This window comes from Hakea prostrata, chromosome 4, assembly GCF_041222555.1.
Source record: "Hakea prostrata isolate BN-2017 chromosome 4, UWA_Hpros_2, whole genome shotgun sequence".
In the NCBI taxonomy this organism is placed as follows: domain Eukaryota; kingdom Viridiplantae; phylum Streptophyta; class Magnoliopsida; order Proteales; family Proteaceae; genus Hakea; species Hakea prostrata.
Genome location: NC_142603.1, coordinates 19,582,912 through 19,610,496, shown reverse-complemented (window position 1 = coordinate 19,610,496; position 27,585 = coordinate 19,582,912). Strand labels below are relative to the sequence as shown.

General features: G+C 37.0%; 2 protein-coding genes across 2 annotated transcripts; one reads left to right on the top strand and one right to left on the bottom strand.

Moving 5' to 3' along the window:
• The first annotated feature begins 2,748 nt into the window (after positions 1-2,748).
• LOC149018370 (dynamin-related protein 3A-like) lies at positions 2,749-27,585 on the top strand. The gene is made up of 20 exons (XM_089152653.1): positions 2,749-3,333; positions 3,471-3,753; positions 3,921-3,949; positions 4,044-4,145; positions 8,644-8,712; positions 8,816-8,875; positions 11,100-11,213; positions 12,008-12,056; positions 15,146-15,255; positions 15,766-15,858; positions 15,971-16,063; positions 16,225-16,362; positions 21,310-21,426; positions 21,560-21,658; positions 22,993-23,035; positions 25,272-25,426; positions 25,523-25,669; positions 25,798-25,850; positions 26,084-26,183; positions 26,609-27,585. Exons 1-20 carry the CDS (start codon positions 2,950-2,952, stop codon positions 26,756-26,758), a joined length of 2,388 nt encoding a protein of 795 aa, XP_089008779.1. The 5' UTR covers positions 2,749-2,949; the 3' UTR covers positions 26,759-27,585.
• Positions 13,790-15,085, bottom strand: LOC149018371 (protein DJ-1 homolog D-like). The gene is made up of 4 exons (XM_089152829.1): positions 15,074-15,085; positions 14,232-14,365; positions 13,965-13,995; positions 13,790-13,918 (listed from the first exon to the last, which is right to left on the bottom strand). Exons 1-4 carry the CDS (start codon positions 15,083-15,085, stop codon positions 13,790-13,792), a joined length of 306 nt encoding a protein of 101 aa, XP_089008955.1.

Genomic DNA, 27,585 nt, shown 5'->3' with positions numbered 1-27,585 from the left:
AAATAAAGCTTATGACCATTTGGAGTGGAACTTCATCAAAAGTACTTTGAAGCATTTTGGTTTCTCACCAGCATGGACTGAATGGGTCATGTTTTAAATTATAACCCCCTCAATTTTCGATCTTACTACATGGTACTCCATTAGAATCATTTAAACCCACAAGGGGTCTAAGACAAGGCAGCCAACTCTCCCCATACATTCTTGTTTTGTGTGTGAAAGTATTATCAACCCACATAGAGAAAACCATGCATCAAAGGAAATTGAAGGGAATACAACTGTGTGGAGGAGGAGAAAGGTTGTCACATTTGGCTTTTGGAGATGACCTAATACCCTTTGGGCAAGCCACAAGCTGAGAGGCAGGACCATTCTATAACATTATTCAATAGTACTACATTTATTCAAGACAACAATTGATAATGAGAGGACAATGGCACATCATAGCCCAAGGACAAAACCTTCAACAAAGAGAGAATTGGAAACTCATTTCCATATCATTCCAACATCATAGCTTGATATCTATATGGGGATCTCACTCAAACATGGAAGACTCAAACAAAAACATTATCAAACTCTCCTGTAAAGAGTAAACAATAGATTGCAGAGATGGAAATCTAAATTACTCAGGCAACGATAATGAACAATACTTATCCAAACTACTATTGCAACACTCCCCACATAGTATATGTCATGTTTCAAGCTTCTAGGGATAGTCATTCATGAGATGGAGAAACAAGTTAGAAACTTCTTTTGGTCTCATGGAGATTGAACTATGATTCACAATTTGAACTAGGATACCTTTGTCTCCCAAAAGAAGACTGGAGGACTCAACTTCAAAAATCTAGAACTCTTTAATCTCCTCTTCCGGCTTGGAAGGCATGAGAATTATTGGAAAACATGATAAACCCTTATGGAGAACAATGATGAAGCGAAAATACTTCAAACGCTCATCTTTCATGGAAGCTAGCGTATCATCAGTGGATTTGTGGGGATGGAAGTCCATCATGAAGGCAAAATAACTTATCTGAGAAGGTCTTTTCTTGCAAGTTGGTGATGGACATCCATCAATCAATGGATACATCATACACAATTGGATCCCTAAAATGGGAAGAGATTTAGGATGCTTTGCTAAACATGCACCATTTAGGGTAGTGGAACTAATTAACTAATCCACAAATATATGGAAAGGGAAGTCATACAACAATGGTGGAACACCCAATCTGCCTAAAAAATCCTGAGTATTTCTCTCCCAGTGGCTCAATGCAACAACAAAAAAGTATGGAAATACACAACCTTTGGGAATTTCTCGATCAAGTCTGCCTATTGTTTAGCTATGAACCTTGCAACGACAATGGTGCAATCGCCAAACTTCAACTAAAATTATGTATGGAAAATTAAGCTGCCCCCCTCTAACTATTATATTTTATGTGGAAAGTGATTCACCAGTGGCTCCCTACTACATTCATATTATCCCAAAAAGGATGTAATATCTCAACAACTTGCTTAACACTTGGATCGGCTGAGGCTTGCAAGATCATATACTAATGACATGCATCTTTGCTACTTCAATATGGAGCTAGTTTGATTTACATCATTGGGATCAATCAAATTCAATTTCATCACTAGCTTCAACATATCATTCTAGAACTCAAGTAGGATTCCAGCTCAAAGGTAATACTTAAGTCCTTTGTACTTCTTTTGGCCGATCTGGGTGCATATGCATCCCTCCTAGATATCCCTCCCTCTTTTTTGAAGTGGACTTTACTGTTTGATGAGTTGGGTTGTAATGTAAACCGTGATTTTTCCTTAACTACATAAATAAAATCATGTTTGCCATGAAAAGAAACCACGATCTGACTAGAGTTGTGAGAATGGATCAAGGGTTTTAGAGTGAAAACACTTGGTTTTTTTATAAAAGAATGTAATTTTTTCTATTATGTCCTCTACCTGAATTTAGGGATGTAAATAGATAACCGAAATCCACTTCCGAATTTTCATCCGCATCCGCATCCATTTAGGGTATCCGACTGTCCAATTACTAATAGGATGTAGATATGGTATTCCCCTATCTTACCGGTTATTATCCATCTGATAAAATTATCCAATTAAGTTATTTATTTGAATTTGTTTTCTTATTTTTATAGACCTTTTACTTGAGATATGTGATTATTTTTTTAGATTCTTTACTAAAACAAATACCAAAGTTACTAAATTCTAAAATTCCAAACCTAACGGTCACAAATAAAATGATAAAGATATCAACAGGGTAGTAGAAAACTTGTATTTAATCTCTATTCATACCCATTTAAAAGAATGTATTTAAGAAAATAATTATCCGATTATCATCTGAATCCGTCCGAAAACTGATAGAGTATTATCCGAATTCGTCCAGATATAATAGGATGTGGATATGGTATTACCACTATCCGATCAGAATCCGATCCATTTACACCCCCTACTTGAATTGGACTTTTAAAGTGATTTTGTGCAAAAATTAGATCTTTCTATTATGAGGGTTTTATTATTATTATTAATACCAGAGTGGCCCTAACATGTAAGTTTCCTTTGTAACCAGGTCCAAAAGGACAGTCTGGTTCGTTTCTCTTCTTCTTAAGGGGAAAATATTTTACCCCAAAAAAAAGAAAAAGTGAAAAAAAAATTAGAAAATTCGTGTGCTGCAAGAAAAAACCCGAAACTTTCTCTTGTGGTTCACCGTTGCTTACAGGTCACAGTGAGGTCCCACGTTGGGGCCTACTCTCTTCGGCTCCAAGCTTCCAGGTTCTGCTTCCGTATTCGGTGCTCCCACGTTTCTCTTGTGACCTCCGAATCCAAACTCTGAAACCAGAGCTGAACGATTCGCTCTCAAACTTCTCTCCTTTAGTTGCTCCCAATTCGTAACAGTTGAACCCCATATCTAAACCCTAACTCTCTTCATTTTCTGGGTTTAATCTGATGGAAGACACGTTTGATCCAATGGAAGAAGCTCCTTCTTCTCCACCAAATTCGAACGTTGTATCCATCGGTTCTTCTGTGATTCCAATCATCAATAGATTGCAGGATATCTTTGCACCGTTAGGGGGATTGGCGAAAATCAAATTGCCGCAGGTTGCAGTTGTTGGGAGCCAGAGTAGTGGTAAATCTAGTGTTCTCGAGGCTCTTGTTGGAAGGGATTTTCTTCCACGTGGTGCAGACATCTGCACAAGGAGACCACTGGTTTTGCAGCTGGAGCAGCGGACAATTCGATCCGAAAATGATGACAGAAGGGAGTGGGGAGAGTTTTTGCATTTGCCCAGGAAGCGCTTCTATGATTTTTCTGCCATTCGCCGCGAAATTCAGGTCGAGTTAGTAATTTTCTTGGTTTGGCTATCGGTAGTCTTCTTCAGGTTCTGAATTTTATTCTATAACTGATTTTCTCACTCTGGAAACACGTCTTATTTGAGAAGTTATTTGAAGTTAGTTATCGAATAGTGCAGGCTGAGACCGAAAGGGAAGCGGGAGTGAACAGGGGTGTATCAGATAAGCAGATTCGTCTCAAGATATCCTCTCCTAATGTCCTTAATGTAACACTGGTTGATTTACCCGGGATTACTAAGGTCCCAGTTGGTGATCAGCCTACTGATATTGAAGCAAGAATTAGGACCATGATAATGTCTTATATCAAGCATGAAACTTGTATAATACTGGCTGTTTCTCCTGCCAATTCTGACTTGGCAACCTCAGATGCGCTACAGATGGCAAGAACTGCTGATCCTGCTGGTAGGTTTCACATTAAATGTTTTATTGCGTTCGGTTTACTTCAGGTCCTAGTCTTACTATCCACATATTCTAACTAGCTTCTATTTGAATTATTACACGGAATATATGCTTCATGTTACCTTGGTCTTCTCGCCACTTTGCACCACTGACAATGAAATTATTTCCAGGTTTGCGAACCATAGGTGTGATCACAAAGGTTATTTCATTTTCTTTAGAAGAAGATGCAATTCTTTCTTTCACCTCTTTGTGCATGAGCATCACATAGAAGTATCAATTTTATTTGGCTACAGTTGGATATCATGGATAGAGGTACGGATGCTCGCAAGTTTTTGCTCGGTAAAGTGGTTCCGCTTCGCCTTGGTTACATTGGGGTTGTGAATCGCAGTCAGGAGGTAAACCATTTTAGAAGTATTTTAAGTTCTTTTCTTCTTGGTGCAGCTGTTTTCTTTGGGTCATTGGCAATGGATGTTTATTAGAAGCATATGCTAGTCAGAACCAACAATACAAAAATGTTAAATTTAGAAAACATATCAACCTTACATAAACTCAACCTTCTGAAATCATGATAGTCCTCAAAATCCAGTTTTGAACTCCACCATATATACCTACATAAAATTGATTGGAAAAAGTAACTTCAGGGTGGCCCAAAGAAGGGAGCTGTTCATGAAGTGAGTTGAAATTTCAATCATGGGAATGGGTGCCAGTGAAATAGACAATGAAAGAAATGGAAGGAAATAGGAGAACAGGATAAAAGTTCTTCCATATGTTTTTGGATTTTTTTCTCCCCTAGTTTAACAACCATAAAATGTAGTCTTCCAACTTAGAAGATTGGTCAGTGTATGGTAAATCCAATCTCATCATTTTGTTATTTTGAAGATGAATGGCCATATCCTTTTTCTATTGGACACCTCAAAACTTTATTATCTATATGAGAAAGTTTAATGGGATATAACCAAAAATAAAAAAATATATTTTTTTTGAGGATGGGAATGTGTACCCTTGTCATTTGATGCCATCTGTGCATGTAACGTAGGCTTGTAAGGGATTCTTGAGGCCCATTCCTTAGCCTAGTAAAGGGGCTTATATTAGCCGTATTGCACTATTAAGGAACCAATTGTTAGTAGTTTATATTTGAAATCATTTGATTCCTCACCTAGTAACCTAAGAGGCTTATATTTAGCCATACTGCATTATTAAGGAACCAATTTGTTAGTAATTATCTTTGAAATCATTCGATTCCTCACCCACCAATCGACAATGATTAAGTGTCTAATTGAACCAGGGGTATTTTGTTCATTTTGAACATTTTCGTGAAGTCCAAGGTCAAAATGTCATTGGGTCCAGCATGTTATTAGGACCTAGCTCTATTTTCATTTTCGTATTTTCGTATTTGAGTCATTAGTTTGTGAGTTATTGAAGAGTCCTTATTAGGAGTATGATTCCTAGGTTGTTTGGGAATCCCCTAGTTTCAGCCTGCTTCTTGTTAGGGTCCCATAGGCCATATCTACTCCTAGATTCCAAATTGGACCCTTCTAGAGTGAGATATGATAGAATCCTTGTTTGCATTAGAATCTTTTGTCAAGTCAGAGTCATGCTTAGAATTAAAGTGTTCATATGAAGCCAAGTTGGTTTCCTAAATTGAGTCCTAGTTTGTTTTCTTTTACTTTTTAGAGGCTATAAATGAAGCCTCCAACCTCTGTATTTGCAAGTTGAATTGATGGATAAAATTATTGATTTAGAGTAGGAAACAAAATCATGGGCTTCCGTGGGAGGTCTGCGGTAGCCTTGTGAGAGTGATTTCAGCCAGTGTCTTCAAGCTACACCTGTAATTCTTCAACTCCCGCAGCTTTCTTTCATTCCCAAGTAAGAACAGCACACCCCCAGCCCCTTCCCAGACCTTCTCTCTCCCCTAGCCCCCACAAGCACCCGCAGCCCCTTTCCTCTTCCCTACAGACGCTGCTTACTCCCCCCTCCCCTGTAAACTCCTAGTTTCCCATCCCCAATCCACCCTACCCCTTGCCAAAAGGATCACACCTACCCCTACTCTTTTTTTGTTTTTTTTTTTTTTTTGGGGGGGGGGGGGGGGGGGAATGGATCAGTCCTACTTTCATGAAAAGGTCTTCATCCATTAGGTTTTAAAATCCTGCACTTCATCTTCTTCGTTAAATTTTTGCAATTCATTTTCAACCTCTAGACCTAAACCCTGAATCCCTGAATCATACTCCAAACCTACTTAGGATTAACATCTCCTATACCTACTCTACTTCCTTCCAAGTCCTAACCCTAGTTGACTTCCGTAAGAGTCCTACTCCAAGTAGGAAACCTCAAAAGTAAATCCATACCCATTAGGAAACCTGAAATTATAAAACAGCAACAAAAGCCCCATTCATAGCCTAACCGAAACCCAAAGATCCTATTTTCTAAACCCTAACATTAAAATTCAGTTCTGAGAATACAAAACAGCAGCAGCTGAACCTTAATATCTTTCAATTCGACCCTAAAATTCCTCAAACCTAACCGTAAGACATAAATTCAGATCTGAAATTAACATTCCAGCAATGTTTCAAGTTTAGAACCCTAATCCTGGCCGAATTCTTCTAGGCCTTTGCTTAACCCTTGTGAACCCTAAAACCATCCCAAACACCTACCACCAAAGGCATTCTCTGCCCTATAAGGCTGCTGGTTCTCAAGAAAGTGGATCCTGGAGTGAGCTCGATTCTAGGGCATATTTCTAGGGCATATTTCCAACAATTAAACCGTAGAATTTGGTTCATATCAGGGAGGCAACCAGTTATCTTTGAACCACTACTATGGTTCCTCCATGTGATACCAACTCTTCCTCAATTGAGTAATCCAATAACTTACTCACAAAAATGCCATGTTCATCAGTATCAAAGTGACACTCTGTGGTCTGAAAAATCCCAATCACGATCCTGTAAGAAATCTAGTAGAGACTAGAGAGAGAAATCGAGAGAGGTGAGAGAGGGCAGTAAATTTCATTAGGTGCTCCCCTCCTCTTTTATAACCTGGATTGCCTTCTTAGAGTGGCTTCCTAACTAGCGTGCTTTTGGGATTACAAATCCAATGGCTAGTGGCCTTGACAAGGCCTAGTGTCCTTATATGCTATGGGAAGAGGTAGGATCCTCTTAGGTGTCTTACCTAATGCAAACATTATATAATATTAATTGATGTCATTAACAATGGTATGGAGATTTTAATGGTTAAATTAATTCCAAAAACTCCTAAAAAGAGTTATAAACCACAATTTAATCATATTAATTCAATATCAGTAATTCCGCAAAAATATGTCATGGAATTGATTATAAGGCGTGTGTAAAACAACTACTGCCACACGCAGCTAACGTTACCATGGGCGTCGACATTCAGGTATTCCGTCAAGTGAGTGTTTTGATCCCTTCCCTCTCATTTTTAGTCAAGTGGCTTCACTCCTCTCCTGCTTTGCAGTATTAACACAGCCTTGCTACCTTTAACAAGAAAAGAAGAAATAATGAGGGATGGAATAGAGAAGAAAGAAGATCAAAGAAGATAGGGGAAAGAAAGGAAAATCTGAGAAGAATTAGACTTGAAGAAGGGGATGAATGAGAACACTCATAAGAAGAAGAAGAGAAGAGGGGAGAGTTTGGGGGGGGGGGGGGTGCAAAAGCCCAATGCTAAAGCTTAAATTCGTCTTTTTTTTTTCCTTCCTCCAAAAGTCTCTTTTTTTTCTTCTTTTTCTTCCTATTGCAGTGTAAGGGCCTATTTATAGCTTGGCTAAAGCTTTATAAGAGTTAGAAATTTAGTATATTGAAATGGAAACTAATTTCCTAATATTGGTGACAATAGAATCTTATGGAAATGGAAACTACTTCATTTTATATTTTAGCAACATGCATAAAAAACTAAAATAGAAACTACCAAAATAGATACTAAACTAAGATCCTAAATCTCCCAAGAATAAAACCTTCATGTAATCTGATCTTGGGTCTGACAAATCCTCTATAGAACATTCCTGATATGCCACATAATGGGCTGTGACACCATTCACACAAACAGTGTTTTTTGGCCTCTTTTTGGTCTTCTAAAGACCATCTGAAACAAAATGGGCTGGCTTGTGCTAGCCTGGTCCATTACTGGTTCACTTGGTCCTAGTTCCATGTTAGTTGTCCTGCATCAGAAAGTCAGGGTCCCTATCAGTTTAAACTCCCTTTTTGTCCTGTAGCACATCCAGTAAACTAGACTGAGAAATCAACAGTTCAAAGCAATATCATTGATGCCGTTTCTATCAGATTGACATAGATACACAAAGAACTTATGTCAGTGATTGGCTGAGAACATTGAACATGAGAGACTCTTTAGTGATCCTGGAGTATGAATGCGCTGTATGTGCACTCAACGCCCATGAGGCTGTGTCTGGAATCCCCGATTTTGGAGGGCATGTTGTGTGATGATCATAGGAAGTTAGGGACAAGGTGTCTGTCCTTTCCTTAATTGAGTACATTTCTAGGTAAAAGGGACTAAGACAACCTGTTAATATTCTGCAAATAAAGTGAATCTGTAATAATGTTAACTAAAAATATGGACTTCCAATGCATGGTTGATTAGAAATCCAATAATCTAAATCTCTAATTCTGTCTTTTTCATTGACAAAGTCTACAGGTTTCATTGAAAAGTAAGTTCTAAGATCAATCTTGGGCCCACTGGTTTGACTAGCTGGGTGGTAGTACACAAACTAAGATTTAATTGCTCTGGTCATTTCTATTCATAAAATTATTTGCAATTCACTTTCATGTTTTTCCTCAGTTCCAGAGGAAAATTAGATACAGTGAATTAGAATACAGTCCTTGTTCTTTTTCTCCATCAAGTTGACATAATTTTTGTTTGCTGTCATAGGACATTAACCAAAACAGGAGTATTGCAGAAGCACTAATCTATGAAGAGAATTTCTTTCGTAATCGTCCTGTAATTTCCTCTTACCAAATGACCACCTTGAACTTGTTACTTCCTGTGTAGTCTTGGTTTGCAACTAAACATAACACTGTTGAATGCTGTCCATCCATAACAGGTATACCATGGTATTTCTGATTGCTGTGGCATTCCTCAGTTGGCAAAGAAGTTGAATCAGGTTGGTTTTACTTGTGTTGTTCTTTGTATTTTTCTTAGGATTGTGTTTAAATAATGTGGTTCTACTTTGTCCCTAAAAAAAATGATAAATAAAAAAACTCCATAAACAGTATCATTTTTTTCTTTCTTTCTTAATACTGATTAAGACAAAAGAGAAAAGTAAAAACTGGCAGTTATGACAATGAAGAACCCTTCTGATGTCCAATGATAGTTTTGGAGACAGCAAACTTCACCTATTCTTATTGTGGCTTCCCTCCCCCAAGGTTGGAAGTGGATGCACGAAAATTAGTAGTTGAGTGTTTGAGTTTGATTAGGGTATCTAATAAGTAGACAGTTATTTTTCTTGGTAGTCCTAAAGTTTATTGTTCATGTGAACAATAATCCTATTCTATTTCGTAGTCTGTTTCTAATTTTGAGACCTAGTTTGAGTTTGAAAACTATATTATTTTATGTTGCTCTAAATATAGATGTAACTACTCAGATGAGTGATGAATTGAATTTTGAGTTTTGTCTATTGTTACTATTGAGGTGCAATGGCATAACATGGCTGCATGACCATATCTTCTCTCCCCCAAAAAACCCCATCTTTTTCTCTCCTCCTTTTTTCTCTCTACTCTTATGTGATTTCTTTTCTTTTCTTTCCCAAGAGCTTTTTCTATCATTCAAGTTGAAGATTTTCAGCAAATTTAAGTTGAATTATCACCGATTCCAAATCCAATTCTTCTTCTAATCCTCTAATTCCAAACCCTGTTTCCCCTTTTTTCTCTCTATTTTCATACTCCCCCAGAAATCCAAATTTCAAATTCAGGTTTAAAGAAAATGCAACTGTTTAAAACTGTTCCAAACATTAGGGGTCATCCCTATATATCATTACCTAAGTTATCTCCTAGTTTCATCCCATCCAATTACTATATTCTATGTTCTTGTGTACCCCAAGAACTGTCCCAAAATCCCAAAAAGCCCAAATCCTAACCTTTTGAATTGATTGGAAGGTTGGCCCCCTTGTTGATCTTACTCAATCTAGGGGTATATCACTTTCGACCTAAATGCCATCCCTTTCTATCTGCTAAAACCTAGAATCTCCTCAACCCTAATTTCACTTAAAATCTAAAAAGTCTGCAGATTTTAGGTTATCCGTTTCCTACTTTCCCACCTTCAAAATCTGTTTATTTTTGGTGGAAACCATCTTAACCCTCCTACTTCATCAGTTCATCCAAGTTTCAGCTCTAAACCCTCTACTCCATCGAGCCCAAGATTTTCCCAAAAACCCTGATTTCAGAAATGCACACTTATATCATTCGTTTTAGCCCTAATTTTGGACTATATACCCCTCCCCCTAAAAAAATAGAAAAACACATCACTGTATGTACTCGAACCTAGTTTCAGTGTATTCCTAGCTTTAAAACCCTAAAAAAGCAAACCATAATTTTGCTCTAGTTCTCTCCACCCTTGTCCAAAAAAAATAATAAAATAAAATAAAGTTGGTTCCTTTGAATCTCTTGGCAGCATTGTTTGGTAATAGAACCTTTCAATCTAAGGCTGCATCAGAATGGTATCAGAGGTGTGGCTGAATCAACTATGGACATAAATATCTCAATGTGCAACTTGCTCCCTCAAAGAAAGCAAATAAGGGGTGAGATCTTGCCCTGTTGAGGTAATTCTCTTGGTGAAAAGCCAGATTTTAGTAGGATAAAGTTACAATAAACTTCTGAGATATCTGAGATGTTACCGGGATCTTGCTGAGGAGAAAAAGATAAGACAATATTTGCAAATGAACAGCCTTGGGGAGGAGTAAATATCTCTCCGCTATATTTACTGACTGGTGAATAGAAATGCCAGATTATATAATACACCTTACTAGCACATGAAGCCTAGAAAGATGATACGTGCTTATTACCAATTTACCTATTCCATCCTCACAACATGTACTAACATAAAGTTATCTTCTATATGCTAAAAATCATTTCCAAATATTTGTCATGTTCACCAAGGTTCAGTTTTCTGATGAGGTTGCACTGGGAAGCCGGCAAGGTATGCTGCTGTGGTAAGAGTAATACCTGTTGCAGTGAGGTTGTATGCTGAAAATGGGTCATTAATGCATGTTAAAGGAAAAAAGAGGGTGAACTTTTGGGGGCATAGAGAAAGTGAGAAACAGTGCAGTACATGTGGTATTTGGGAAGGATATTGTACATGTGGCTGAACCTGGTGATGATTTTCTTTTTCAGATTTTAGAAGAGCATATTAGAGCAGCCCTTCCAGAATTAAAGGCTGAGCTGAAATCTCAAATGGTTTCTGTTGTAAAAGAGCTACATGCTTGTGGAGAATTCATTGAATCAAAAGTAAGTTCTATCTTGATCTGACAAGATAAATATTGTGATATGTTTTCCATATCTGTTACTTGTGCTTGTAATGCAATTTGATATTTGGCAGACTTTACTTTTGACTCAAGAATACCATGTTAACTTTGCATGAACACATAGCTCTTTAACAACTGGCATCATGGAATTTGAAACTAATAGATTCTGTAACTTTTCTACTATAATAATACATTCTTTGCCATCCTCCTTATTGCTTCAAGTTTAAAGAGTATCTATATCTGGAGGATCGATGTCTATTTTATGACATGATAAAATTTGTTTGCTTGTCAACTAAAGAGAGGGTCACAGTAATGAGTTATGTTCATTACAGTACCGGTGTTGGACTCCATGAGTTCTCCTTGTTGCTTCAAGGTTAAAGAGTGTCTATATCTGGAAGGATCAATGCCTTTTTCTATGACATGTTAAAATTTCTTCGCTTCTTAACTAAAGGGGCAATGTCACAAGTGATGTTCAGTACAGGTGGACTCCATGAGGCAGATGGCCTAAAAGCTCTGTGCATAAAGAAATCTCTATTTTGTCTGACGGAATCTCCATATCATGTTTCTGACCAGAATGACTAATGGCTGATAGGACAAGACCTTGTAAAAATACAGAATGTCTATTCCTGTGCTTAAATATTTTTCATTGACCAGTAGAAATACATGCATAAAAGCATAAGAATGTATATAGACACGCATGAAGGAATATCTGTTCTGTCAAATTTCTGAGTTCTTTTTTTTTCCCTTTTCCTTTTCTTTAATGTCTTCAATGATTAGGCAGAGCAAGAGGCAGTTCTGTTAAACATTCTGACAAGATATTGTGAAGGTAAGTTGCATTTATGTTTTATCTAAATTATTTGTTTTTTTTATATTCTATCACTATCTTTTCCAGTTTCTAATATTTGTGTCAGATTATTCTTCTATGAGAATTACAGTCCTAGGAGAGTCTTGTATGATTTGGAACATGTATGGATTGTCACTTCACTCTTTATAACAGAACTAGGGCTAGACTATGGTAATCCTTAACATTCACCTGGGTGTTTGAGCTGATGAGATGATTCAAATACCAAACTTGCCACATGGCAGACATGGGTGGATCCATGTGAGAGAGGACACATAACCTAATTATTATTAATATTTCAAGCCCCAAATCTGGGAGGGGGCTCAAAACATGATAATCGAATGAATTTCCAAAATTACAATTTTTATATGATAATCTCTCACACTTGAGTTATTTTTTAGACACTTTTGTTGATGGTTTGGAATGAAATTTGAGTTGTGAGATGGGTGTAATTTGTGTGATTCTTCTTCTTCTTATTATTATTGTAGTTAATTGAAAAGGAAGAATTCTGTTTTTCAGTTAGTGCCTTCCAGATTTTCTGTACTACATTGTTAGCCAAATCCATATTCTGGTCCTTTTTTCCCTTGAAGTTATCATTCTGCTTGTCAATTAATAAATAAAAGGACATGATTTGCCAAAAAAAGAAAAAGGAAGGGAAATTGCAGTTGAGTTGACTTCTTATGTTGCATAGGAAAAATCTGATGGTCAGTTATGGTGATTATGGTCTAATTGTGCCCCCTTTCGGCTCACTAGTTTATGTTTTTAGACAGCTTAGTTTTATAGCTCGATGATTTTTGTCTGCTGTTCATTTTTTGTGGTTTTTGTCTGGATTAGTTGCATGAAAACGTCTTATTGTTCTTGTTTCAATGTGTGCTGCTTAGTAATGATTAACTAAATTTGCAGCTGACATGACTTGTAACTAAATTCTCTTTTTACAATGTTATTTCTATTTTAGAGTTTTTTACATGTGGATCCCCGTAGTAGATCATAAACTAATGTTGGGTCCCTTTAGTGCAATATATTATGTGTGAATTCCAATAAGACTAACACCGTTAACCACTGTTTAAGTGTATTCAAATTTCAAACTTGGAGGGACCAAAATATCCATCAGGTTGTTTAATACAATATATTGTGACTATAATACCCTTTAGTCATTCACAATGTGTGTGTATATATATATTTTAAAGCATATATTAATTAACGTTAATGACTAAAATTATCTCTTTTTAAAACCATATATTAATTTATGCTTAAACCTAAATTATCTTTTTAATCATTATTTTATTATCCACTGTCCTACTGCCATCACTTCCATCTCCAATGAGATAGACTCTCCCATTGAAGACCAATTAACAGCATCCGGTGCCGTTGTTCCGGCGAGTAAGCTAGTAGTTTTTTAGTAGAGAGATTTGGAAAGGAAGGGGGAAATAAATAAATAATTAAAGCAATTCCTGCCTCAATAATGGCTGATGCAATCAATACTGAAATCATTTGGATTGTTGAGAGATTATACAAATTTGAGAGAAAACGGAGGATTTCCCTATTGAAGCTTGAAAATTGGATTTCAGTTTCGACTAAGACCACTCATGCTATCTTAGGGAGTTTTTTGTCCGATCCAGTCAATTCTCTGGTGGTTCTTCCCTTAGAGCTTGAAGAATCAACGTCTCATTCAAAGGGGATGATGCATCGCAACCTCTTGCAGCAAACATGATCTCCCTCTAGTTCATTGATGTGGTCATCACACACTTGTCCCCTTTCTTCTTCCCCGGGCTAACTGCATCCACCCTGAAACCCAGAGCCCCAATGGCTTGGAATGGTTTGTTTATCTCATAATCCTCCACATAGTCCTTCAAAGGAGAAGAGGAAAACACATTTCAGAACCTTAAAATAAACAAACAAGTTGTTGAGGCTCTGATTCTGCAATCTGCGAAAGTGATTGAATTGAAGAATATTCATGAATAATCGGTGCTATATCCCACAAAGGAAAAAGGATTGCTCTACTCTGATGTTGCAAGATTTTAGCTTCCATCATTCGGCCAATCAATGGCACTAATGACATTGGAGTCTTGAAGGGCTGAAGGGCTGAAGGGCTGAAGTGATTGGGTCAGGTTCTGACCAAACACCACCGGCAAGATTGATAATTAGCTTCAAGATCTAAACGCGGTGCATTTCTTGCCTTGCAGGACGCTGTCGGCAATAAGGATGAGTTGGCTGTGACAGGTGACTACAATTGGTTTATGGGCTTTGTTGAATTCAGAAACAATGATACAGATCCCGAAGGAACTACAGCCTGGCTAGGACAAGATTGAAACCATCACCCTGCTGTGACTGTGAATTAAGACTTCCTGGCAAATACGACTTCTCATCCAACTCCATTTGATCGAAAGCAGAGAAGCAGTCATCAGTTTTTGGATCTCTATCCACTGTTTCATGCTGCAGATTCCATCTGAATTCACTTAAATTATCGCTCTCTCGATCGCTACTACAAGTAATCGTTGTTCCGTCTCGAAAGGTAATAGGAACGTTGGCATAGAAAGAAAGTAAGATCTGTTATGGGGGGTATTTTGGTCATTAAGCGTTAATTAATATATGGTTTTAAAAATATATTATTGTGAATAACTAAAGGGTATTTTAGTCATAACACATTGTATTAAACAAACTGAGGGTATTTTGGTCCCTCCACGTTTGAAATTTGAATACATTTAACGTGGCTATCGATGTTAGTCTAGTTAGGACCCACACGTAATATATTGCACTAAATGAACCTAAAATTAGTTTATGATCCAATAAAGGGACCCACACGTAAAAAATTCTTTATTTTATTGTTAAACAAAATATACTTCAGAGATGAGTTGACTCCTACAAATTATGACATGTTGTAGATGATTGGGAATAACTGATCTCTGGTTTTTGTCAACAACTAGTGTGAACTCCAATGTCCCTTATAGTTGTGGATTTTCTTGCTTTCCCGTCTAAACTTCTTTTCATAAAACTATGTGTACTTTTTTAGCCATGTTATTCGTTTCTCCTAATGTCATGCTTATCTCCCCTTCTTTTTTTCCTTTTTACTATAGCGTTTTCTTCCTGGGTGGATGGAAATTATCAGCACATGTCAACTACAGAGTTGTCTGGGGGAGCCAGAATCCACTTCATATTTCAGTCTCTGTTTGTAAAGAGCTTGGAGGTGTGTAGTGGGTCTTACCATTCCTGTCCTTGCTATTGGATTCTTAATTAATTGTATTTGCTGAATCATATACTAGTTAACTACTTTTTTTTTCCTTATTTACCTTGGGATTATAATATGCCTTAAAAAAATTTCAATTTATTTTATTTCAACTATTTCCTTAAAATGGGCAAAGCTCACAGGAATATTTTTAATAGAAGCATAGATGTTCCAACCCATGGTTTTGTACTGGTACCCTATCAAATCCAAGATGAAGATCTATGGGTGGGAGTAGAGAAGTGTCTCTGTTTATTGTGGTCCATGATCAGGATGCTGGACACCATCCTAAATCTTTACAATTTCTCTTAGCTCTTTTTTCGGTGGAAAAGAAGATGTATAATTCACCTTCTACTTTTTTTCTTTCTTCAAATGATATTATAATTTAACCATATTTTTACTTCCTAGTCTTGGTTTATCGACAGTTGATTCTAGGCATTGTGTCGAAAAATGTTACTGTTATTTTTCTTGCAGGAAGTGGATCCTTGTGATGGTCTGACTGATGAAGACATCAGAACAGCTATCCAAAATGCCACTGGAGCTAGAAGCGCTTTATTTGTGCCAGAGGTGAGCAGCAAGATATCTATGATGCTCTCTTACCCGGTACCTTGAAATGACTTCTGGAAGTGCATTATTCAAATGTCTCTCTGTGTTGATCAGTTCTGGACTTTTGTACCAGGTCCCATTTGAAGTTTTGATTAGAAGACAGATTTCTCGGTTATTAGAACCCAGCCTTCAATGCTTACGTTTTGTCTATGATGAACTGATAAAGGTGAAGAAAATGGGTTCTGTTTGTGAGTTTGTGACACTATTGCTCCTCACAACCCGATTTCCAAGAAGTTATTTTGCAGTTTTATTTGACATGGTCTTCCCGTCTCCTGTTCGAGTAATCTATTTTATAATAACTGATGAGTTGTTCTGTATTTCTTGTAGATTGGTCGTGGTTGTGAGTCAATTGAAATGCAGCGGTTCCCAGTTCTGCGGAAGCGTGTGGACGAAGTACTGGGAAAGTTTTTGCGTGATGGTGTAAAACCGGCTGAGAGAATGATAGGAAACATTATTGAGATGGAGGTAACTAGCTGTATATTATGAAAGTCTTTCTCAGAAAAGAAAGGGATTATAGCTAACATCTGGAAGTCTAAAAACAGTAAATCATAGCTAGTGAACACTATGCCTTTGAAAAACCTGGACAACACTGATATCTTCAGGATGTTTCTCAGATTTATGGACAGCCTGATTTGGCACAAATTAATGGACTTTTAATAATTTTATGATTCACTGTACTGTGTGATATAATCCAAATTGAAGGAACTAGGAGAGCTAGGGGCAAACCTAAGATAACCTTAAGAGAAGTAGTGAGAAATGATTTGCATAGCTTAGGCCTTGTATCTAGCGTGACCTCAAACAAAACTAATTGGAGGGCAAGAATCCATGTAGCCGACGCTATTTGGTTGGGAAAAGGCTTATTGTTGTTGTTGTTGTTGTAATGTATTGTCCAGGTCATGGTGTTAGGTTTTTAGTTTCATCAAATAAAAGAAACTTGGAATAGAATTTAAAAAGGTTCAGTAAATAGCCTCATTTCAGACAAATTGACTTATTTGTTATTTCTTTGTTGTTCCTCATTCTTAATCCATGCATCAGGCCCTCAGATCTTGATTTGGGCATACCTGTAAGTCTTCTCCTTGCATTGCCTAAGTGGTAAACCTTAGAATTATATGTTCTGCATATACGGACACCATACCGTGTGCTTACATGACCATGTATACTTTTCAAAGCTGATTTTGCATTGGTTTTGGATTAGTTCCAGACTTCCAGTTCCCATGTAAGCCATTTCATGGATATTCTATGAGCCAAAAAAATGGAATTTGCTTCTGGAAGATGATAATTACTTAACAGAAGTTGCCCAGATCAGAGAAAATTCTTGAAGGGACTAACGAGGTTTTTGACGTCCTAATAGAATATAGTTGTTAGAAACCCAAAATTTTAGGCTCAAGGAAGACTGAATGAGAATTGGTGATGTAGCCTAGATTGATATATGACCAACTAGGAGCGAGTTCTGCCAAGATCTTCATCAGGACTAACTTATGGGAAGTTAGGGCTTATGGGGTGTGTTTTGTGCTATGGGGTCAGTGGATTTGTGGCTGAAGTTAAGGATGATCTTCTATTGAACTGCCAATAAATTTCATGTGGGAGGGTTAGGTTGAGTTTCAACAAAACTAGGTTAAGTTTCAAGGCAAAAGGGAGATTCCTTGAAATTGGGAAGAAACAAGGATACAAGTGACGTGTTTGTATGATCTAGGGGTTCAGAATAGGGTGAAACTTGGATAGAATGGGGGTTCTATCATGTATGGTGCGGATAATACTATTAAAGTTTGAGAGGATTTGTCTGGTTGGTTATCAAGTTTGGTTCTCAATTTTTCATGTCAAGAATTTATCAGAATGGGCTGAAACTTGGAGAGAATGTAGGTAAGGATATAGCAACATGATCCTCCAAGTTTGGTTGGATTTGGATGGCTAAATTGAAGATATGGGGTTTCTTGTTTGCAGGGTTGTCAGGGGTACAGAAATTTCAACATGATATTATATCTTGAAATTGGCTTGTCAAAGTGGGTTCAAATTGGGATCTTAGGCCACTAGGCTTGGGAGAAAGATGTTCCTCAAGGTTGGTGGTTAGATTGGTTTAGATTTGAACTTGAATTCTGGGTGTCTTGGGAGGTCCAAAAATTCAAGAAAAATAGGGGTGATAAGAGAAGGGGGAGAGGGATGTTGGTTGACAGATAGTTGGATGGGGAACCTTGTATGAAGCTGTAGATGCACTGGAGTGGCTGAAGTCCAAACCCTTAACCAAAAGATTTCAGCTTGTCTTCATCATGAACTTTTGTATCAAAACCTTGGAGTTACGTTACCATAGCTGTGACATTGTTCTAACTCAGAACTGTAAAGAGATTACAAGAATTGGCAGCAAAGCTGGAGAATTTCATAACATAATTAAGACTTTTTATAATTGTTAGGGTAGTTTTTTTCTTCTTCTTCTTTTTGGGTTGGGGGGGGGGGTAATGCTACTGAAATTAAAACTTACCCAGCTGAAATTTACTGGATTTGAAACTACTAAATGTAAAATACTGAGGATTACAAATGTACCTTGGAGCTTCTAACTGCTGGACACCAAATCTCAGAGCCCTCACCAGGGCCTGGACCAGCATCAATCAGATTTCGAAAACTTCAGTAAGTTAAAACTCTTGAGCAGAACAGATCTTATGGCCTTCAAACTGTGGGCCAAAGGGTCACTCCAACAGGTCAAGAATGTTAATGAATTGGGTCCAGTCCTGGTGGTTAGATCTTATGAGAATCTACTCCAATTAGGAAATCCCAAAACTGCAGAATTTCTGGGAGTTCTTAGAGAAGTTAAGATGGAATTCAGTTAAGGATGAAGTTAAAAGAACAACAATGAACTGAGATAATCAGATTCAGCTAGGTAAACCAGTCATTAAAGAAGTAGATTTTGACTTCAACTGTGAAACCGAGCTCAATTAAAGTATAGGCATATATGGTTCTTAAACAGCAGTATGGACCTGAGAGTAGAAATGCACATTGAAACCATAATATGTTAGAATAACTAGATTTCAAGTATTGAACTCGAAAGGAGATCTAAGTGCAGCCACAAGGTGATAGAGTTAAAAAGTCTGACAATGAATTGCTTCAATGATGTAGAAGAGATAGAAGAGGAAGTAGATAAACAGGCTAGGGCTACCAACTAATTGCCATTCAGAATCTGGCAAGTATGCTATTGATTCTAAAGGCCACAAAATGTTTGAAAAATTGAATACATATATTTCATAAATTTATGGTTCTAAATGATTGGGCAATATATTTGCTCTCACACATCTCATTAGGTTTAAGGTTCCTTGGTATATGCTTTTTGTTGATGATATAGTTTTGATAGATGAGACACAAGTAGGGATTAATATACCATGTTATAATTATTCAGAACAACCTTAGAATCAAAAGGCTTTAAATTAAGTAGAACGGAGACAAAATATCTAGTGTGTAATTTTGGTCATAATTGGACGGATGATGGGGTGGTGAAACTTGATGAAAATGAGATTCCATAAATCAATTATTTCAGGTACCTTGGCTCAATCATAGGTAAAAATGGTGATATAGAGGATGATGTTTCCCAAATAATTAAATTAGGGTGGATGAAGTGGAAAGGTGCATCCGAGGTTTTGTTTGATCAATATATTCCTTTAAAGTTCAAAGGAAAATTCTATAGGTCCGTTGTACGACCAACTATGGTAATGGTTCAAAGAGTTGAGCTGTTAAGAAGCATCATATAGGTAAACACAGTGTAGTAGAATTGAGGATGCTAAGATGGATGAGTGGCAGAACTAGGAGGAATAATATAAGGGATGATCACATTAGAGCTGGTCTGAGGGTAGCTCAAGTAAATGATAAGCTATGAGAAAGTCGTTTGACATGCACGACTATGTTCAACGGAGGCCTGTAAATGCCTTTGTACAGAGAAGTGATTTAATCCAGATTGAAGGAATTAGAAGAGCTAGGAGCAAACCTAAGATAATATTAAAAGAAGTGGTGAGAAACTCTCTCTAAGGAACTCGGCAAAATAGCCCCGTAAAGGATATGCATAACTTAGGCCTTATATCTAGTATGGCCTAAAACAGAGCTGCTTGGAAGGTGAGAATCCATGTAGCCGACCTAATTTAGTTGGGACAAAGTAAATACCCTTGATTTGAATCCAATGATAATTAGAAAAAATCAAATTCGAAGAGGAAAAAAAATTCAACCCCCCCCCCAAAAAAAAAAAAGATTGGATTTTCACTAGTAGGTTCCAACTTTCTAACGATGAGGTTTTTCTCAAATCGTAAAATTCCATGAATCTTGTTATGGTGAAACATTGCTGAAAACCAGAAGAGTGGGAAGATATTCGTTTGTTTTGGTATCTAAACAGATAATTTCATTGAGAGCGATATTGACATCATTCGCACACAGACCGGAAATAAATTCTTCAATATGTGTTAAATCAAATTATCTTGGCTTTGTTGGAAAGCTGGTTTTGTGCCTCATCTAATTGCAAAAAAGTTTCATGGAAGTTATTTGACGAATCAGGTTTTTTGGAGAAAACATATTTATATGCTGTGATGCTGTGGTAGTATGATCAACATAGGCTTTCTTCCCCCCGGCCTTCTTTTTGGGGATCCCTTACAACCTCCTATTGCCAAGGGACGTGCTTCGAAAGACCCTTACATAGCTAGAAACAGCTTACCTGCACAGTAATCACGCTAGTTACTTAATGACTGATGAAAGACTAACGAAACTATTCTAAATAATACCCAACTTAATCTGAATGAAAAAGTAAATCCTGTTTTTGTAGAACCCACCCTTATTTTAGGCCCGCTAAAGTGGCTTACTGGCTTATTACAATAAAACCGTGTCCAAAGTCCATTATGTATGTATCCCAGGTCTATTTGTAAAATTGAGTTCATAGATTTGTTTCTTTCTTTGCTGGGATGTAACATCGTGGTCCATATTTCCCTATGGGTTCTAGGGGACCTGGTGATGCAACTTCAGGTCGCAGATTAAACAAAAGCATGTAGAAGTGATGAAAAAGGCACATAAAATCTTATTAGAAATTTAGCAGATTTACCCCTTATACTTCTCCAGTTCACCGTTCCCATGGAAGACCTTCAGGCTTATTGATTCTCAGGATCTACCTCTGAGATGAAGTATTTAAACCTTTGTAATTTTCCAAAGTACTTTTGTTATGTATTCTGCTTTTTTGTTAATCCAAATCGACTTGCTTTATTGGAAAAAAGTTTGACCTCAGCGTTGTGGTTTTCTTTTTTTTTCCATTTTTGTTTTGGATCAAGTTTGATACTGGAACTTTGTATTAATACCACCACGTCATCAACAATAAGAAGATATTTGGTGGAAGGTATTAATTTTTATGCAAGCATTGTTTGTTTATGGCACTAAGCAGCAACATCATTTGTCATTTAGATGGACTACGTTAATACATCACATCCAAATTTCATTGGTGGAAGCAACGCTGTAGAGCATGCAGTACAACAGCTGAGATCATCAAAGGCATCCATGACCCCTTCAGTCAGGACAAAGGTACAAGGATAGTTTTGGATGACAATCACTAGTATTTATATGATGGCTGGAATTACACTAAATTTTCAATGATGGTTTTCCAGCTCTTTCACTGAAAGTACTTTTCTTCTCATCGCTTTTGACATGGTTTTAGGATGGTATGGATATGGAAAAGTCAACTGGGTCAGTGAAGGGGCAGAAATCTCGAGCAATTTTTGCAAAATCTGTTCCAAATGGAATTTCGGCAGAACAGGCATATTTTCAAACCCTCTTTTTATCTTTCGTGCTCTAGCATTCTACTTAATACTTGAGGTTCTTGCTAGTTTCTGTTTTTTTGTTTGCTTATTGGAAAGGTGAACGTATAAGCATGTTTATTTTTGTGAGGATGAGTACAAAAAAAGTTTAAAAGCGGAAGAATGATCCACAAAAAATTTAAAAAATGAGTGTGGATTCTTATTTTGGGTTTGAAACAAAGGGAATTTCCTCTCTTTTTTTCTTTTTTTATTTTATTTTATTATTATTTTAAAAAAAAAAAAAAGAGAGAATATAAACAAGAGAGGAAGAAAACATAGATGTGCGAAAACCAACTCATAATCCCTCATCTACAATGAGATGGCTCATAAAGATGACACCATAGCATGCATGACTAGAATGCCTTGGATGATGGGATACTGGATATGGATTTATACACAAGAGCAGTATGTCCTAAAAAACCCTTGTTTGGGTGACGTGATAAATACACTCTTAAGATTTGAAGACTACAACATTTGATCATTGTTGAATGAAAGAGGAAACAAACAAGCACTACACTATTTGTTTCTCTTCTGACAATCTTCACCATGCATTTCTTAGCTCCTTTTGAACCTCATAATGTGCAATGTGCAATCTGCAACTCCAGGGATTCTAGGTTCATGGTAGCTTCAGATAGCTCTAGAATTCAGGTTCTCAGGCTCATGCAGGTTCAAAACACGTCTAATAAAATTAGTTAGTTTGCAGTAGAAGCTTGAGAAAACGCACCTCCTGGTCCCTTGTGCTTCAGATGGTAAATATTTTAAATGGAATGATTTCGTTGGACATTGCCTTTTTGAATTCTGTAGCTTGCCTCTGGCTTCCAAAAACAGGACCCCAAGAAGCTTTCCCCAACATATCTTAGGTATGTGGTAATATGATGCATTGAAAGTGGATACTGCCTGAGTTGTTTGCTGCTAGTTTGATTTCTTCACTCGGGGTTAATGTTTCCCTGAGTGCTGAGACAAACGTCGCCCCCTTCGAAAATAATTAAATAAGAAAGAAAGCAAAAGAGTGACAAAGGCGAGGATCAGTATTGTGGATACCTATTGGTATATAATGGTTTTACTTCTTTTTCTTTGGTTGTTAATAGGCAGATGTTGAGCTGTATGTTAAAATTCACATGCTAAGACAACAGCCTCATGCTCCTGTGGGACATGGGAAGAATAAGAAGGCTCAATTGCATCTGTTTTCTGTTGGCATCAAACCTTCAATTTCATTGTACTTTGAATTTGCTCCAGCATCGTTCTTCAGGAAAATAATTTCTTCTTACTATTGCTTACTGTTGGCTGGTAACAGGGAACTCAGCCTCAATTGAATAATGATAAACCAATATCATCTGGTGAGTTTATGATCTCCAGTCATCTCTGGTTTGTTTGGTTGCTCCTTGTGAGTAAATTTTGAGCAATGTATCAGAATTTATTTATTTATTATTATTATTTTTTAATCCCAAGCTTATCAGCTAGTCATAGTATGTGACTGGAATTGGGTAATTGCAGTAGATCATGCATGGAACTTCTTCCCGTAGGAGCTATTGGTCAAGGAACTACCTATTATATGTAGTACCATGTAGTTGTCTTGATATATTTCTCTAAATAGTATAGCAAGGTTGAAAAGAAATGTGGTTCAAAGTGCTGAGAAATGAAATGAGTCTGCTCAGATAGTATATGACCGTGGGAAATGAAGGAAGGAGGAAGGGATTGTGTATTTGGATAATGCATGGTTTGTTAGTTTTTCATTCTGGGTTATATTACATTACTATGTTAAGCACTTTCCTTTAAATTTACAATGTAATATGATGGAAGCCGGAATAGATTGAAAAGAAATTTGTATTGCATAGTAGTTGCCTGGTTCTGTGTTCTTTGTTTCTTCTACTTCCTCTCCCTTCCAAGTATTACATGTTTTCTTTCTCTGTTCCTTCGTTCTCTTGCTGTTTGAAGTTGTCCCTTCTTTAATCTTTGTTGTCTCCTGGATTTCTCTTCACTTATATCCTTCTTTGTTTTCCTTTATTTTTTCTGGGCAAACATCTTGTATGAGATTGGACCATCTTTCTCGATTTCTATTCTCCTCCCTTTCCTGCTGTTACTCTCTTGAGGCCCTCTTTATAGATGTATCTATACTAATTGTGTATTTATTATATCTGGACTACTCTGTTCTATGGTGAAAAGGTTCCAAACTTTTTACTCAAGTTTAATAGAACTAAATTGGTTTAGACTCAGACATAGGAGCTTAACTACAGGCAACCTAGCACCTTTGTTGGTTAAATTACAATCTATCTGCGGTAAGAACTTCAGTCTGTAACCTTATCTTAGATTTACTCGTCCACAAGATCCAATTTCAGCATCTTTTTCTTGGTCATTAGGTTGCTGAGTCCACTGGTTGCTTGCTCGGGGATTCCATAGGGCTTTGAACTATCTCTGCCTCTCTTTTTTTCCTCAGCCGGAGGCCATAAATGGGACCTGCTTACTGCTAGTACTCCTGCTCCGACGTGAGTTGAAGATGAAGACCTTTTTATTAATATGCCCTTAAGGTTCATCTTCTTTATAACTAATTCCCCCCTTCATCTTCTGTATCCTTTTTGCCCCTTATTTTATTTTCATCCCCAGTTCCAAGCCCCCTCCTCCCCATCGTTATTTTCCAATTATCATTGTATTTCTTCTCCTGTTTAATTACCATACCCAAAATTTCTATTCAATTAGAATACTGCCTTGCTTGCTTATAATTGGGTTTATTCATTTGGATAGGCCCATGAATGATCCAAACTGGGTTTTTGGAACCCATGATTGCACCAATCCCTTCACCTCTATACTTAATTTTATACTTCCTCCTATGATGATCATAAGTTCCCAATCTGATTAAAAAGGTATATGTAGTTGTCATGTTTTTCGAGGCCATACCACAGTCTTCTATCACAGGCTGGGAATAGTTTTTGAGATCGACTGAAACTCTGGATGTTCTGGCTGATGTTTCAATGGGGCATTCAGTTGCAAACATCGATCTTTTGGCTTGAAACTTCAGGGGACAATAATTGAACATCAATAAACATAATGGAACCTTTAGAGTGGAAACTAAGAGGAAAGAAGAAAATAGTTATTATAGTTTTCTTATTGCGTGTTCATGTTTCAAAATTTCAAATTTTTTTGAAACACATTGGACTTTTCTCTACTCTGTATTTGGATTCATGACCTAAAATTCTTCTTTCAAAAGTCCAGTATGTATGGTTGATCCTGACCATCTTATCTAGCTTTTTCCCACAATCAGATTGGAGTACCTATTGCAGAAAAAAGAAACAATTGATACTTGATAGTTGTCATTTTTTTCAGTTGGTTCACCTTTTCTCTACAAGTTCAAGTAGGATTGTGCAAAGTTCATTTTATGTGTATCACATACTTCCCTTACACCCTATGCCATGACTAGTATTTACTATTGTAGAAGTCGGAAGATTTAGTAGTGGATGTATTCATTATATGCTTTGTCGGCTTGTCATATTCTGCATGAATTTCCTGGTGACTGATGTTTGTAAAAAGAAATATTTTGGAGCTTTATTCATGAGTATGAGTTACTCCACACTTTAACAGGCAATACAGTTGGAAGGCCTTGGGGTATTTCTTCAATAATTGGAGGCAGCACATCTCGAATGCCATCAGGAGAAAGTGCAGCAAGCAAACCTTTTAGCGAATCCTTTCATGATGCTGAACTTGAACATGTATCATCCATAATCCAGCTGAGAGAGGTACAATGTTGTCTTTTGACGTTGTTTACTTTTTACTGTACCTGTCTTCTTTTCTGTTACATGCACATAGCTATTTCTTTGCTGCTATCATTTCAGCCCCCAGCCATCTTAAGACCGTTGGATGCTCAGTCGGAAGAAGAAACAGTTGAAATAGAGGTTACTAAATTACTTTTGAGGTCATATTATAACATTGTCAGGAAAAACATTGAAGACTACATTCCAAAAGCAATAATGCATTTTCTGGTAACTTTCCACAACTTCCTCCCCACCCCACCAAGAGGAAAAGAAGAAAGAAAAAAAGACCCACAAAAAATATGCACGTTTATTACTAGGGTACTAATATCCATTTTTGGGATGTTTGTGTGCCTTAGGTCAACCATACAAAGAAGGGCCTTCTTAGTACTTTCATAAGAAAACTTTATAGGTATGTCATATATATCACTTCATTTCAATGATGTTCATTTTTTTAATTTTTATAGTTTCAAGGTGCACTCCAATTGCCCAGCTTTTGACCAATTAAATGGCTGAGACTGTGTGTGTAGTGCAACCACAAAGATTGCTTAGGATGAAGAAACAATAAAGTCTTTACTTTCTCTGTATGATACATAACGTCTACTGAAATGGAGCCTCACATCTTGATCATATTAATACATGCAGAGAGAACCTCTTTGAGGAGATGCTTCAGGAACATGAAGAAGTTGTGATTAAAAGAAAACGCACTCGAGAAATTTTCCAGGTTCTGCAACAAGCGCTTCAGGTTAGTACATAAAATAATTATAGAAAATCATCAGTAAGATCATTGAGCTGGTCCATTATGTCATTATGGTGAATTAACCTAATGAAGAGCCCTGCCAAGACTTCATATGCCATGATTTCAAATGAAGGAATTGTCCCAACCATTAATCCACAAAATTTCTTTTGGGTATCAAAGGAGACAATGTTCATTGTCAGCTTGGTTGGGTTGATTTTGCCTAGATGCTGATGGTGTCCTTGAATGATGTGTTGACTGAGTACCCACTTATGCTGTAATGCAGTTGTGCTGCCTAAGTAGCTTTCATAAAATAATTATCTGCCTAAATAGCTTTGATAAAATAAGGAACATTTGAGCTAGTACTGCCAGTTTCTTAGTATACCCCCCTCTCAATGCTTTCATGAAGTGATTTTTGACATTGACTGTTCCAGACGCTAGAAGAAGTTGAATCTGATGTGGCATCTCGAAGCTCAAATTCTAGCCCAGGCACTGATACTGCCACTGGTTTGCCAAAGATTCCAGGCCTTTCATCCTCTCTCTATTCTACACCCAATGGAGATGTCAATTTTTCTTATATGTGATCTTCGAAGGCCAATTTCACAGAGCAGTCATTTTTTGCGACTCAAACAGCGGATTCCACCATTTGAGCTTTGAATTGAAAATCTACAGATGGAACTTAGGTGCATTTAGGCAATAAGACTGACTGCCCAATGCCAATTTGTATATTATTACTGCATTGTTCTATACATCTTTCACACATATTTTCTTTCTTTTGATTTTGTATTCTTTTTTCCGAAAAGTCATATTAGTTTTTGATCACTTTTTCAAGCTAGTAAGGGTGGCATTCACCAAAACAAGAAACAAGCAGTACCATTTTTAAGAGTTGTAGCCTAATGTTGCAAGTAGCAAATTCGTGCTTGGGAATTGTTTAGTGCTTGGTTGTTGACATCTTCAGACCATACAAGTGTTGGTTTCACTATACACATTATATTCTGCATTTGTTAAGCATGTGTCTATTCAAGAAATAGAATTTCCTTTTTGGTCATAGTGTGATCTGTTGTGTTGGATGCATGGCTCAATGGATGTTCCACAATACTTCTACGATTGTCCAATCTAACTCTCTTTGGTTGATAAACCCAAGTTTAATGAGATTCTTCTTCTTCTTCTGTTCTTGATAATTTGCCAAACAATCTCTAAACACTGTTTGTTTGATGAAATAAAATAAGTAGACAAAAAGGGTTGTGTTATTTTCAATAAAATCTGTGGAATAAAATGATATAAATCTGTTCAACTAATGGTTAGAGTAATTGTGGATGGCTACACCAATCCTACTTTTGTCCACTTTTCTATGGTATCACTCTTCTAATTTCTAGTATATCCATAAACAGGTCCCTTGTATGTTCCAAAG

Bases quoted from the DNA above. Each gene is read 5' to 3' on its own strand.
- LOC149018370 (XM_089152653.1), top strand. From the start codon at position 2,950: ATGGAAGACACGTTTGATCCAATGGAAGAAGCTCCTTCTTCTCCACCA. The intron at 11,214-12,007 runs GTAAGTTCTATC...TTCAATGATTAG, and splicing joins GAGAATTCATTGAATCAAAA to GCAGAGCAAGAGGCAGTTCT. The intron at 25,427-25,522 runs GTACAATGTTGT...CTATCATTTCAG, and splicing joins CCATAATCCAGCTGAGAGAG to CCCCCAGCCATCTTAAGACC.
- LOC149018371 (XM_089152829.1), bottom strand. The intron at 13,996-14,231 runs GTTTAGATCTTG...TCACTTTCGCAG, and splicing joins CAAGGCAAGAAATGCACCGC to ATTGCAGAATCAGAGCCTCA. The intron at 13,919-13,964 runs GTTTATTTTAAG...TCTCCTTTGAAG, and splicing joins AGAGCCTCAACAACTTGTTT to GACTATGTGGAGGATTATGA.